This window comes from Coptis chinensis, chromosome 5 (assembly GCF_015680905.1).
Source record: "Coptis chinensis isolate HL-2020 chromosome 5, ASM1568090v1, whole genome shotgun sequence".
Classification (NCBI taxonomy): Eukaryota; Viridiplantae; Streptophyta; class Magnoliopsida; order Ranunculales; family Ranunculaceae; genus Coptis; species Coptis chinensis.
The window spans coordinates 39,007,014-39,021,889 of NC_141460.1; the positions used below are offsets into that span (position 1 = coordinate 39,007,014).

The 14,876-nt window shown below is 36.6% G+C and overlaps 2 protein-coding genes and 1 long non-coding RNA gene across 4 annotated transcripts; all 3 read left to right on the forward strand.

Moving 5' to 3' along the window:
* Window positions 1-260: 260 nt before the first annotated feature.
* LOC147497478 (protein FAR1-RELATED SEQUENCE 5-like) lies at window positions 261-803 on the forward strand. The gene has a single exon (XM_086562905.1). The coding sequence runs from the start codon at window positions 261-263 to the stop codon at window positions 801-803; it is 543 nt and encodes a 180-aa protein (XP_086419031.1).
* An 866-nt stretch (window positions 804-1,669) lies between these two features.
* On the forward strand, window positions 1,670-2,520 carry LOC147497479 (uncharacterized). The gene is made up of 2 exons (XM_086562906.1): window positions 1,670-2,318; window positions 2,414-2,520. Exons 1-2 carry the CDS (start codon window positions 1,670-1,672, stop codon window positions 2,518-2,520), a joined length of 756 nt encoding a protein of 251 aa, XP_086419032.1.
* Window positions 2,521-12,408: 9,888 nt separating this feature from the next.
* LOC147497480 (uncharacterized) lies at window positions 12,409-14,030 on the forward strand. 2 transcript variants are annotated; one of them, XR_015197121.1, is made up of 5 exons: window positions 12,409-12,458; window positions 12,673-12,834; window positions 12,932-13,065; window positions 13,238-13,336; window positions 13,431-14,030. It is a non-coding gene; the product is annotated as an uncharacterized LOC147497480 (long non-coding RNA). The 2 variants fall into 2 exon arrangements; XR_015197120.1 differs by lacking the exons at window positions 12,409-12,458; window positions 12,673-12,834 and having other exon boundaries at window positions 12,886-13,065; window positions 13,431-14,025.
* Window positions 14,031-14,876: the final 846 nt, after the last annotated feature.

Genomic DNA, 14,876 nt, shown 5'->3' on the forward strand with positions numbered 1-14,876 from the left:
TTACGTGGACACATTTATTTGCGCATCTTCAACCCGAGCCTTCGCAAAGACCTTCTGCGGCATTTTCTTCCTCTGTTCAACCTCCGGAGTTTGAAGTGGAAGTGGAAATTGTGAAGCCACCATGTTTGGGAATGTGTTTTGAAACTCTTGAGGCTGCAAAACAATTCTATATAGATTACGGAAAATCGTTTGGATTTAGTCCCGTAATTCGAAGCTCTCAAAAATCATTTTCTCGTTCGGATGAAGTTAGTAGTTGTGAAATGACTTGCTCGCGATTTGGGGTTTATAGAGATCGAGGAGGAAAAAATAAGAATGTGGATGGAACTGAGAAAGAAGTGAGAAAAAGAAACACAAATACAGTTAAATGTGGGTGCCTTGCTTCAATGAGGGTGACAAAGCAAAATAATGGAATCTGGAAAGTGGTGAAATTTAGTTGCGAGCACAATCACAATCTGGTTAGTCCGGCAAAAAGAATGTGTATGCCTGTTAATAGAAATATGCCTGTTGCAGCTAAGATGTTGATTGACTCATTTCGTGATGGTGGTGTACCTGTGAATAAAGTTGTTGATATACTTGATGGAGTACAAATTGGTTTTGATGATAGGGATTGTTGGAACCATTTGGGCCCCTCAAAAGAATACAAGAAACCGGTGAGAGGTGATGCTACCGCGGTGCTTCATTTTTTCAAGAAGAAAAGTATAGAGGATCCTAATTTCTTTTATGTAATACAGATAGATCATGAAGCAAGGGCCATTAATTTTTTCTCGGGTAGATGGTCGGTCGCTGCATTACCAGTTTTTTAATATTTTGGTGACGTGGTTTTCTTTGACACCACATATCGTAAGAATGTTTATGAAATGCCATTCGCCCCATTTACTGGAGTTAACCACCATATGCAATCAATCCAATTTGGTTGTGCACTGCTTTTGGATGAAACAGAAGATTCTTTTCAATGGGTGTTTGAGACTTGGCTTAGAGCTATGGGTGGACGTGCCCCATCTGCAATTATCACAGATCAAGATAGAGCTATGACTCTAGCTGTGGGTACGGTATTCCCTAATACTCGACACAGATTCTGCCTATGGCACATTATGAAGAAGTTCCCTGAAAAACTTCCAAATTATTATTACAGGAGGTCGAAATTCAAAAAAGAATTCAAACACTGTATTCGACAAATATTTATTCCTGATGTGTTTGAAAGAGGTGGACAGAATTGATGTCTAGTTTTAAGTTGGAGGAGAATGAATGGCTTCAAGAGATGTACAAGATTCAACACAAATGGGCTCCAGTTTATCACTTGGATACTTTTTATGCTGGCACTTCGACTACCGGGCGTTCTGAAAGCATTAATTCTGTTTACAAGAACTTTTTCACATCTACGACAACTCTTAGAGAGTTTGTAGTGAAGAATGATAAGTGTTTGATGAGGATTGTTGAAAGTGAAAAAAAAAATAAGATTATATTACTGAACACTCGAATCGGATTGTAGGCAGTAATTCCTTTCTCTTGAAGAGTGCATCAAGTGTATATACAAGGAATGCATATGATAGGTTCAAGCAAGAATTGAAAGTTAGTTAAACCGAAAGTATGTCCTGCATGATGATGAAAAAGGTACTGACAGCAACAGAACCTACACTTATAAGTCGCGAGTTAAAGGTGACGAGAGTGAATGGAAGGTGAAGTTCAACCCAGCGACAAAGGAGGTAATTGCGAATGCAAAACTTTTGAGTTTCTGGGGATACCTTGTGGACACCTCATAAAGGTATTTCAGAGTCGTGATATTGAGATTCCTGAGCACTTTATTCTTAAGAGGTGGATGAAAGGGGCAAATAAGTATAGAGCTGAGTATGACCGTGGACTGGTAAGTGGCCATGAGAACTCTGAGGTACTGAGAACTACTCGACTTCAAATGGTTGCTAATCAATTGGTTTATAAAGCTGCGAAAACTGATTCAGCTTACCAATTAATGTTGCAAAGACTACAACAACTGTCAATGGAGCTCAAGAAACAGAAGGAAGTTGACCCTGGTATTTCTGCTGTTAATTCATGCACCATTGCTGATAGTTCAGCACCGCCACTTGATGACCCATCCCAAGTTTTACTTTTGAATCCTAACATCTCTCAAACAAAAGGAAGAAAAAAAGTCGTGAAGATTTATAAGAAAACTAAGGACAGTGGTAGAATAAAAGGGGGTCTTGAACAAGCATGTGCAAAAGCCAAAGCAAAGACAGAGAGGAGATGTACATGTTGTAACAAAGTTGGTGTTAACCATGACAGACAAAATTGTCCTGAAAATCCAAACAGAAAGAAGGGCCCAAGTAAGTATAATATTGTTTCCTTAAGCTTAATTCGTAGCATCCTATCTTATGCAATTGCCTTTAAAACTTGACGTTCCATTCTTTTTACTTTACAGTATTGGATGTAGAGTTAGAGGATGAAGACGACGACGATGAGGAGAATGAAGGTGAGGATAGGGAGGAGAATGAAGACGAGGACACAAATGATGACGAATATGATTGAGCTTCTTGGGGTTAAGGTGTGTTTTATTTTCATGCTAAATCAATATCAAATTTGTACTCTTGGTATTTTCATGATATGTAATCTTGGTCAAAGTGTTTGCTTGGTCAGTATGCCCAGTAAGCAAGCATTGTACCACTCAAAGTGTTTGCTTGGTTAGTATGCCTAGTGAGGCATCTCATTCTTTTGGAAGGCTAGCTGGATAAAAGGCTACCTGATAGTTCATTCTTTTGGAAGGCTAGCTGGATAACTCAAATGATAGATGTAAAAAATGAAGTTGTGAGTGATACAAGGCTAGCTGGATGTGTCATTTGAGAGTGATACAAGGCTAGCTGTAAAAAACGAAGTTGTGAGTGATTAAGGAGAGAGATGAAGAAAATGAAAATGTTCGTATTGTTCATTCACAAGCTTGAAAAGAGATTGAAAGTTAGCAGATGCCAACTTCTAGGAATTTTTTTCTCAAAAATGTGGCATGTACTCTGACATTTTGATGCTGTTTTCGGTGTTTATCTGTGCATGTACTCTAACATTTTTCCCTCTGCCCTGTTTCAGGAACTCGACTATCTCGATTGTTGGAGATGTGTCTAATCCAAAAAGGTCGTTTGCTACTATTGTAGGAGGCTCAAAAGTCTCATCCAAGATTGGTGTGAGTGATACAAGATTGGTTGGAAAGTGAAAGTTCGGTGCCTTGTAACTAAATCTTCTTTAGAATGAAGAATTATTTGTTTATGTTTCTTGAAGTTGTAGTTGAAGATTGGTTGAATTGTACCATCTCTTTTGGTAGTTAAATCTTCTTTAGAATACCCAAAACTTGTTTATGTTTCGGTAGTTGAAGACTTAAGTGAAGAAGATTTGTTTATGTTTCGGACCAAAACTTGTTCTCTGACAGCTTGTAGGAACTGTTTATGTTTCGGAGCAAAACTTGTTCTCTGACAGCTTGTTCTCTAATAGTTCATTCTTTATGTTTCTGACAGCAAAACTATTTAAGTTGTAGGAACTCTGACAGCTTTTATTCTCTAACAGGAACTATTAGAACAAACTACCAATCAAACTTATTCATTGTTATTAGAACAAATTACCAATCAATCTTATTCATTGTTACATCAACATAAGATTCTGTAGCAAATAAAACTAGCACAGAATCCAGGATCCAATAGACAACAAACCAAACAGACAACAGAGTGCGACCATCTTCAAGTTGCTTCCTAGCAAAGATCAGCCTCTGCTAATCAAGCGGAATCCCTTCCTTGTCTTGAATCTCAGCTAGGACACCACATTTACAAGTAAATCTTATATTATTTTTTAGCTATTCTCACAATACAAAGTTGTTCTGACAATAGAACGTATCTTCTAATCTTCCCAGGAACTACGCTATTAACCATCCAACCCATCAACTTCGGCAATGGCACTTAACACTAATATATGGTAAATTGCTCCATTAGTCATCAACATCTTTATATGTCGCTGTCATCTTGATACCACCCCAACCAAAAATATGGGGGATAGCTTGTGAACCTTTCACTTGCATACTTGCATCTAGTAGATAAGCACATGAAAATCTGTCAAGTGAAGATATACAAACCATTAAAATAAGAAAAAGTCATTAAGAAAAAGGATCTAAAAATAGAGCAGGAACTACTAGTACCTTAGAATCGAGGATCAAAATTTACAAGAACTTCCATGAAGGGGCCACTGCATTGGCTTTCCGAAATCCATACTGATGGACTTACATTAAAAATCTGCATGCCACCACGTAGACAAAGGACAAGATGTAAAGTGGACTCCTACTGGATGTTTTGAATACAAATAGGACAAAGAATGGTAATAGAATATGACAAAAACTGAACAACACATAAACCATGGCTCAAATTACAAACTATGACCGAAAGCGTGAGAATCAAGCCGATTTCTGTCAATGCGCCACACAAACAAATACCTTATTATCATTGCTAAAAAAACAAGTTAACAAAAGAGAAATATATAAGAGCAAAAAGGGAAGAAGTGAAAACAAAAAATTTAGAAAACAAAGCTATAAAAACTAACTATGCAACTCGTTTTGAAAAACTTTTAGGCATTGTCTTCCTTTTGGTTAGGGGGAGTCCCTGCAAGCCAACCCCAAACACCACTAGAACTCTGTCTCTGCTTCGCACTTAAAGCAGCTTGTTCAGAAGCAGCTTTTTGTCGTTGTAGAAGCTCGAGTTCTTTTTGTAAGGTTTCCATCATTTGCGGTTTCTCGTCAGAGCTCTGCAACATCAACCTGAATTGTTCAAAAAATTATTAGCCCTTCCCCGATCTTTCCTTTCTATAAATGGAAGACTTGAAAGAATTCCACCGGCAGAAACACTTGGAAATCAAAGTTCATTGGTTTAGTGTTTAACAGTATAAATTGAATTGGACGAACTGCACTACCCCATCTAAAATAGACGTAAATTAGGCACTCCACAGCATTCAGTTGTTGGTAACTTGGTCTTGACCCTCACTAATTGTGTTTATCAATCAAATTCAGACAATAAGGTTGCTTTTCATTGACATAACACATTCTAGCTACCTGCAGCAAACAGAAGATAAATGGGTGAGAATAGTATATTTCAAACCGCATATAAAATGCAAAACCCATCAAACTAGAACAAGAAAAAGGAGCCAATTATCTTTTCAGGGTTCACCAGCTAAGACCCATTTATATCCAACAATTCATACTAAAGCTTGCAGATGAAATAATATGTGGCTTACTTAACTAATAAAATACATTAAAGTGTGAAAGAACAACAATATAAAAAAGGGAATATAAATCCAAATGAAGCACATAAGATGAACAAAGGGAATACCAACCTGTAATTTGATGGTGATACCTCTTTCTCTCTCTAGATCCATGTTATCTAGAAACTGCTCCTTCATTTCCCTTTTCTCTATTGTACCAGACACCTGTAGCAACTTATCTGCTAAAGTTGACTTCCCATGGTCAACATGCACAATGACAAAGAAATTTTTGATATTAGAGATAGGAACCTGTGATTCAACAAAGAAAGCAGCTTTCTATTCAATGTAAAAATCTCTTAACAAGTTCACCACAAGTTCATAAGCAGAGTCATAACCACAAGTTCATAACCAGAGTCATAGTTACATCAAAGTCATAACCACAAGTTCACCACAAGTTTTTACCAAGATAAGCAAAATGGATTAACCAGCATAATTACATTCACCACAATTTCACAAAAAACACAATACAAAGAACTTGAAATCAACCACGCACTCATCTAATTTTACAATGAAACTCGAATTCTTTCGACAAACCATCGTCGTCAAGTTCAACTGTAATTTTGACTTTTTTATCTTTTTTTGAAGACGAGGAAGAGGTGACTGTGGAAGAGCTTGAACTCGCTGCCAACTCAATGTTGCTCCTTAACAAAGCTAACAACGTATCCAACCATTCAAAATCTTTCCCACACTCGGTGCAATTCAAGAATTTTCTGCCTTCATTTTCATTTTTCTTCATTGTTGTGTTAACCTTTCTAAACCACGCAATTCAGCTGTCTGCATCTTAGATTCTCTAGAGGTACTAATGACGATGCTCTCGCGTCTTCCAACCATTGGAAGTCTCCGAAAGCGCAACAGGTTAAAAAAAATTTCCCAAGGGATTGGATTTGGCTCGACTGTTTCAGGATCCTACTTCCACGATATTTTCGAATGCAACAAGGCGTGGACAACCAACAACATTTCTCTGATGAATGAGTGTTATCACCACACCTATTGCACAGAGTTCTTTCCATCTACAGTAACAAAAATCCAAACAAACAAACATCTATTTAGCTACATTTGTCCAACAAACCAATAAAAAGTTGAGTTTTCTAATTTTATATAGAAAGTTAGGCTAAACTGAGAGATCCAAGAACAACTTAAAACCTAACTGCACAATGCAGATGCATCTAAAAGCTCGTTGTAGCTTATAGGCAGACACACTGGAGACAAAGAGAAAAAAATATACATATTTTGAGGGTGGCTCCTAACTCACTTCATTTCAAATGAGCCAATTTTGTTATGTGTTATGTGTTAGCCATAAACATATTTGCTAAACATAAAAACAAAATTAAAACAACAATATAATCAACCAATCATCAATATTCAATAAAATTCCTCAACTATAATGACAACAAAAAAATAAATAAGGAAAAAGAAAATGAAATAAGGTTTACATGGTTTACTTTTTCGGTGAATGAAAATGAAAATAAAGGTTTACCTCAAGAGAAATGGTTGAGAAATTTCGGTGAATGAGAAATGGTCGATTTACTTTTCACTAAGATCGATCTTAGTTTGAGGAGGAGTTTCAGAGAAAACAATCGGTGTTAATTTTGAAAATTGCGTGCTTTTTTGTTTCGCCAAAATGTTTTTTCCAAAATTTTATTAATTTCGTTTTGCTGTGAGATGGTCGAGATGGTCCGTAGGATTGGAAGGAGATTAGTGGTGAGGATTCACTGTGGCTAGAATGTGGCTACATGTGCCTCTAATGTATATATATCCCATATATATATATATATATATATATATATATATATATTAATAGGTGCCTTAAATTACGTGTGTTTCTATGCTACCTTCAAACAAAAATATGTTTTGTCCTCAATGTATAGAAATAAGAATGATAGGAAATACCATGAAAATTTTAGAGCATCTGCAAAACAAATTCAAAACATACTAATATAGGTAAAGAAAAATAGACACAACTCTATATGAGTTTCACCCGCTATGAGAATGACAAAAATTAAATTGCTTGGGACATAAGCAGACACTAATAAAAAGTAAAACTTACCGCATATCCAGCACTAAGTGTTGTCCTCCTGTTCTATAAAGAAGTGAGGTTCCTTTGAGTCCTGCCAAGCCATGGTAATTTGTCAGGCCTCACGCCATTTATCATCTACTTTTGCTAACCTGTTAAGCGCCACTTGGTCGGATGGGGTGTGTGGTGCAACCCAATTAGGTTGTAGCCTTCACCCCGGCCAAATCATCACACGGAAAGAGCGTATAATGCAATTGGTGGGTCTCACAAAGTCAACCCCAACCCAATCCGTGAAACAGGTACAGAACTCTAGAAAGAAACATAACATTATGCGGCAAACCAAGACAGGCATAAGAAGGTATTTATGCTTCATACTATGTGCTCGTGCTAAACTAGACACTAAAATCTGGGGAAGGTCATATACCATACGTCCCTCAGCTAGAGCAAGGAAGACATCACTAGTGGTGTTATTCATAGAAGAAAAATGTCATTCCCCTAAAATATTCAGCATGATAAAGAACATAATAGTGCCTAAGTTAAGGGATAGGCTACCAAGGGCTATGTTATATTTCCCTTGGTCCTCTACACGAAAAATCTCTGTCCCATAGGTCTCATGGAAATACTCATAGTTGTAGATGTATATATTATCAGCCATATAACCCCATGAGTTTTGGGCAGCAGGCATAGATAGTCCAATAGCAAAGGCCAACAAAAACTTGCTTAAATCTATTGTTACATCATCAATAGTGACAGAGAACACTTGTTCCCTATCCGGTCGATAAAAGAACTTACAATAATCATAGAAATAAGCAGTAAGTTCAAGAGAATATGTTTCATCAACACTTACCATTAAAGGCTACCATCCTGACTGTATAATCAAGTCACGAAACCAGTACCCATAGGTGTCACTCTTGAACAATTCTTCAAAGGACTGCTCCGGTATGATTTGAGGAGATTTCATAACAAATAAACATACTACCAAACTCTTGGAAGTGCCTACAGAAAACCCCAGAAAAAAGAACTGGAGGTATGTTGAGGTCAGGGCGTGAGCGCGCTTAGAATGGCTTATGTCAGAGGGCGGGCGCGCTCTCTTCTGACAAAAGAAAAATCTGCGATACTGGAAGTTGGGCGCGGGCGCGCTCAGATATATAGTAAATAGGACGCGTGCGCGCTCTGTGTCAATGCAAAATAAGAGCGTGCACGCTTGGAGCAAGACCTGCGGTATGAATACGAGAGGTGCAGTGTGAAGTATATGGCGTGCCATGTATTTATAGAGCACTAGTTTCTTAAACAAAGGTCCCCAAGGTTCCCAAATTGATAAAGAAAGAGATAGAATAAGAAAAGGGTTGCTCAAAACCAAAATTGAAACAGTCGAGAGAAACCTCAGCAGTAATTCTACATGGTTTTAACCATCCTATCAAAATAGCAATCTCAATGCCTTTAACCCTTGAGGTTGCACCAAACAACAGTAGCTAATTCTAGCTACACCACATTAGCAGCATGCTCATATATACACTATATTCTTCCAACCTTGCAATTTTAACTTTCCAAAACATGTGGATAAGGTAAATACAATGCTAAACAAATAATGCCACCCCTAAACAAGTCAGGAAAGTGGGATTCATGAAAAATAGATAGCATGCTTGGACAAAAATTAAACTAACTTGAAATTCAAATAACAACCAAATACACACTACTACAGAAATGCCCATTTACCACGGTTGGTCATCTGGTATATACCACTGTTCCCCTAATAACAGTGGTTTATAGTCATTTCTCACGGTACAAAACACTTTTCTAGTTTTGGAACAAACAAATACCACTATTTTTAAAAAACAGTGGTATATAGCAAGACATATACCACGGTACTATCAAATATTAGCCTAATTATTTTTTACTATACGTATACCCCACGTTTCCTTAAAACCAGTGGCTTATATTTTGGGCATAATTACACCTACTATAGCAAAAGCAAACAAGCGGAGAAAGTAAAAAAAAATTAATTAAGGGTTGAAAATTAAACACGAAAAACATAAAGAAAAAGAACAAATGGGTGAATGAAAACACATAAGATAGAAAACCCAATTTCTCCATCTCCCACTCCCCGATTTTGTGCCACTAGGGTTCGCGAGTTGAGAAAAATCAGTCCCCACCTCTACACCAGTACAGTATCAAAACCTCTTGTTATTTGGGTCGAAGGAGGTCTATTTTTTTTGCTCTTCTATACTGTTATAATTTCTATGATCATGCACTATGGTGGAAAATCTTAGGTGATTAAATGAGATGGATCAGAAGACTAAAATGCACAACTTAAACTTGCTTTCTTATTCTTTTAGTCTCTACAGTACAAGTGTAGGTCATTTTCCTGAACATCATTTCTAGACCTACCTAAAACATACTACCAATTATGTTTACATAAATTTCCTCACAATTATTTGTTGTGCATTGTACCTACTATCTTCTGTATATTACTTTTGGTTCTGATCCAAGAAGATTCTAATCTTTAGGACCTGGGTGTTCGTCAGTTGGTTCCAAAGCAGAGAGAATAGGCCCTTTTAGTATTAATCCTGATAGAAAGACCCTCTATCTCAATCCTTATTCTTGGAATCAAGGTAAGCACTTTTTGTATAGTTCACTAAGATTTGGTTAGCATTTTCAAAGATGGTCGTTTGTCGACTGGTTATTTTTGTGTACCATCTGCTCTGGAACTTCTTCAAGCTTTTCTTTCATTGCATCTAAGAGATCTTGATGAACTTCGCTCCAGTCAAATTCATTCATCATGTTCTTCAAGCTTTCCTTTGATTGAATATAAGGCTAAAGGCTATGCTTGATGGGTAGTTTTGTAACAAAGAAGACAAAAATGGTAATTACGGGTAGATTACTTTGAAATTCGACATTTTTTTCCCTTCAAAGGGTATCTATTTTTGGGAAGACAACTTTCTTTCTTAAAGAATGGTGTTTAATTTCCTTAAACTGGTGGATGTTCTCTCCGCCATTAGATGTAAGTTAATACAGCTACATATATGATCAAGGATGCCAATAGAATGGTGTGCTTTGGGTTTCTTACCAATAAAATCTGGTTTTGGGGTGGGGGAGGGCAACAAAAAACGTTATCAAATTTGAAACCATTGCTATTAGGAAAATCATATCTAGTTTAATTATCATCCCACAAACTCTCTTATGCAATTCTTACTGTGAATCCAATGCATCTTTTTGCAGTGGCCAACATCATATTCCTTGAATCACCTTGTTGGTATAGGGTTCTCCTATTCCAAAGAATCCATCCTGAATATCGACAAATGGAGATAAAAGGACTGGTATGAGTCCAAATAATTTAGACCTGAAAATGCTATATATAGGACTTTAAACTAACATAATCTCTTTTACTATTATCGAACTTACATGTTTATAGCTGATGACTCGTTAGTATTCTTACTCAAGTGGTTTGAGAGATTTCCTCAATATAAAGGAAGGGATTTCTATATAACCGCGAAAAGCTATGCAGGTAATGAAAAGTTTAACCGTAGTTTTATTCTAAAACAAGAAGTCTTGGCACGTATAAGCTAAGTAACTATATTTTATTTTACCCCGGGTAATTTAACTAATTAATCAATCATAAAATCATGAAAAGATGTTGGTAGAACAAAGATCAAAGTGTCTTATAGACTGGAATCCTTTTGTCAAGTCAAGGTGGCATAGCCGTCATAATGAAGCGGACTCTGTTTTGGAAAAGAATAGCACACTTTTTGGTAATAGAGAGTGGTTTAAGGCATATCACAATTGCTTTTGTGATGGCAGGACTCAAATAGCATAGTCTCTCTAGCGTGGAGACTTGATCCCTTAATGTCTTCGGATGGAAAACAGAAAACCACACCACAAAGACTAGGGTGTCATTTTCATTAGAAACATAGAGTCGCTACGCTTATCAATATCCACCATTTTTACCCCCAATTGAATCATTAAGTAAATAGAAAGGAAACGTTTAACTAACATGATTGATTATTTTTCTACTATTCCATTAAATATTGGCATATTTTGTTTTGTCATAGGACACTACATTCCTCACCTTTGCCCAAGCCATTATGAGGTATCGATCGCCTACGGGGCAAAACCAATCAATCTCAAGGGCTACATGGTATGTACTCAGTTCATTTTTATTCTTATCTCTTGATTGTGCACCATGGGAACATTCAAACAGTTGAAAGAAGAAACATATGTAATGCAGGTGGGAAATGCTCTAACCGATAATTTCAATGACCAATTGGGACGTTCAGAATTTTTGTGGTCCACTGGTTTGATTTCTGATGAAACCTACAAGCTTCGCAACATTTTCTGTAGCCATTCTTCTTTTGTGCATAGCCCAGAGAATTGTAGTAAGATTTCTGATGTAATTACTCTTGAGCTTGGGAACATATATAGCATATATACTCCTGCCTGCACTAGCAATGTCAGTGATTAGGATAAACCCCCGAAAAGGTGATATGTAAGTAGTTCTTCCTGAGATCGAGTTCTAATTCATACCGTAATATGTTTAACTCACAGTTAAGATCATTTATATATTCCCAGAAAAACATAATATACAGGTAGATGGTAGCCAACAAAAACAACAAATGATGGAAGTATGACCAATTTCATTCTAGCATCTAAACTGATTTTTATGTCTATATATATCTAGCAACATGACATGTGGCCGGTGTGCATTTTTGTTCTTTCAAGTGTATGCTTGTGTGTCTCCATGTGTAGGTACAGATTCAGGAGGTAGTAGGAATATGCTTGAGAAGCAAAGTGGGGAACCATCTGTGGAGAATATTGGAGGATGGTTGAGAAGCCTACTGAGGAGATTGAGGTAGGATTGGACAGGTGATTAATTATTTGAAGAACATTTGTCTCTTTTTTTCTCTTAATGAAACTTTGTTTGTGCTTGTGATGCTTTGTAGGTTCTTTATGGAGCCGATTTGGAAATTGGACTTTTTGGAAGTAGGTTTCCAAAATAGTCCTCTACAATGGACTGCTCTAATTACAACAATAAATATTTGAACTCGAGTTGGAATTTGAATAATTTTGCAAGACTCCCGTGCTCGGTGCTCTCTTTTTTTGAAAGTGGGGACATTTCGGTGTGATGGTGGTACCTTGGCTGTATATAGGAATGTGCTTCTCATCATTCTGTTGGGTAATACATTTTTTTTCCTCTTTCTTTTCATTTTCTTGATTTTTTATGCTTATTTTGTCATCTAGTATTTTTATCTTTGAGATTCCTTTGGTTATATGATCTATATATTCATGACTGTACATTTCTTAACCGAAATAATGGTTTATAGGTTTCCAGTTTAGAATTAAATGAGACTTTGTTTGTTCATCTTTGTTTTTTTCCTCCTGATAAATAGCATGTTAAGGACCACCACTTCTACTCAATGAATTACATGCACTTTGGGGATCCTAAAATTTGGTATGGTGTTCCTGGAGAAGATGTTGTCAAGTTGGAAGTGGCTATGAGAAAACATTTACCAGACTTGTTTCAAGAGCAGCCTGACTTACTTCATAAGCTTGTGAGTAATTATCTTTTTTTATCGCCGCCTTTTAACATGGAGGCTTTTATGCAAGTCGTTTTTACCGCTATGTAAAGTCAAATTTGTAATGACCTAGTAACACAAGACTATTGGTATGGTCGTTACTATCTTCCTATACAAGTGAATTACGAGTTCGTGTATGTGGAAGATGTAGTTGGCACACAAGTTCCATGGCCAAAAGACCTTGTTCTTTTTAAGGACGACATTGAGGTAAAAGAGCATTTTATATGCAATTTTTTAATTTCTGATTCGCTATGATTTTAATGCCTGGTTGGTTTGAATTTTCAAAAATTTAGGAAGAGACAAGTAAAAGTATCCTACACATTATTGTCTTTTTCTTTGAAAAGTATATGTTTACATATGTTGTGAGTCTATATGTTAGGGCCCATATCAACCAGGTGGCACAGAGTGTGGGTATTATACAATGAAGTTTATGAGGGAAATAGTAGAGGCTTGTTCAACTAGATCATTTGAAAATAAGGTATTTGAAAGTTTTGACAAACACTTTATTTGGCTCAAAGACTTCGCCTTATTCTTATATAGTAACTCCACATGTTGTGCCTTGACTCATCCAGATGACAAATTTAGAACTGAAGGAGACATACACGCAAGATGAACTTGACGGTGTTCGACTCAATATTATTCAGTTCATCCAGAAAAATGGGGTGTTTCAGCCAGAAGCGAATGAGAATGAGTTTTAGCTATGTTCGGACCCCTCCAATTTAATTTATGAGTCTTACCTTTTTAATTTGTGAAAAGGAATTTGAAGTTTGTTTTCTTAGTGCACTCAAAAAATTAATGGAAGTCTTTTTTTTTTTATTATTATTATTATCTTTTTTTGCAATGTTTGATAGTTTAAAATACCTAATGGAATTTGTTGGGAAGATGGAAATGTTGTACGTAGGCAGGCTGTGTAAATTTTGCTATGCAGGTTTGGTTTTTAAGTGGAAGACTGTTACTAGCATTATATATATATATACCATGGTTTGGCATAAACCGTACTGTTTAGTATAACTATATACCACGGTATTATAACACATACACTAATATAAACTACGGTTTCAATAGCTTATATGCCACGGTTCTGTTGACAACCGTGGTATATCATGGGCATACAAACCACGGTTCTTTGACAAACCGTGGTATTTGTTAAACATATATACCACAGTTTTGCTATTATTATATACCACACCACCTATTGTCACGGTTGCATAATAGTGGTAAATATATTTATATCAAACTTAAAAACAGTGGTATAAGTGTCATTCTGTAGTAGTGACATAATCCAATATTAACTACTTAACTAAACAACTTGGAATAAAAATTCTACTAAAATAGGGAAATATTCTTAAACATAATACAATGAAACTAGCCATGATAGGAGGAAAGGCTAGAGCCATCCGTCCTGCGTCGATGACGCTCACGCCTTCCAGAGTCAGCAGAATAAGAACCATCATGAGGTGGCAGGCATCGTAGAACTTCTTCTTGAAATGTGCATTGTTGCTCTATTAAAATATTCATGGCTTCCCAACGCTCATTATTACTCTAAACGAGAGTCTCCATGTTAGCCTGGAGATCCTGGTGACTATCACCGAGCAACTAAATATTGTTCTAAAGGTTAGTCTGGTTACGTTGGATGTTACTTTGCCTAGTCTAGATAGCCTCACAGAGGTCACTAAGAGAACTTTGGTCTGTATGAATCCTCTCATATTGGTTATGGAGAGTTCGCAGGCTACGATGAAGTAATTACACACGGGCTACATCCGTAGTAGCCCTTTCCAAAGCTCCTATATCAAAACAGGTTGTATCTTCTTCCTCTTTCTCATCCGATTCCATCTCAGTAGCCAAAACCTTAGGCAAATTCCACTCCTTCTGAATACACTCCCTATAAATACGTACATTCTCACGCAACTTCAACTTAACCGTAAAGACTTTGGCACACATCCCTAAATAACATAATCTTCGTAATCAATGTAGGGAAAGTTGTGATAGTTTGACCAACTGCTATAATCTCATTCAAT

What these genes read in the sequence shown, in the direction of transcription:
- LOC147497478 (XM_086562905.1), top strand. Translation starts at nt 261, where the DNA reads ATGACTTGCTCGCGATTTGGGGTTTATAGAGATCGAGGAGGAAAAAAT.
- LOC147497479 (XM_086562906.1), top strand. Translation starts at nt 1,670, where the DNA reads ATGGAAGGTGAAGTTCAACCCAGCGACAAAGGAGGTAATTGCGAATGC. An exon ending in AAACAGAAAGAAGGGCCCAA is followed by an intron (nt 2,319 to 2,413) that starts GTAAGTATAATA and finishes TTTACTTTACAG; the next exon opens with TATTGGATGTAGAGTTAGAG.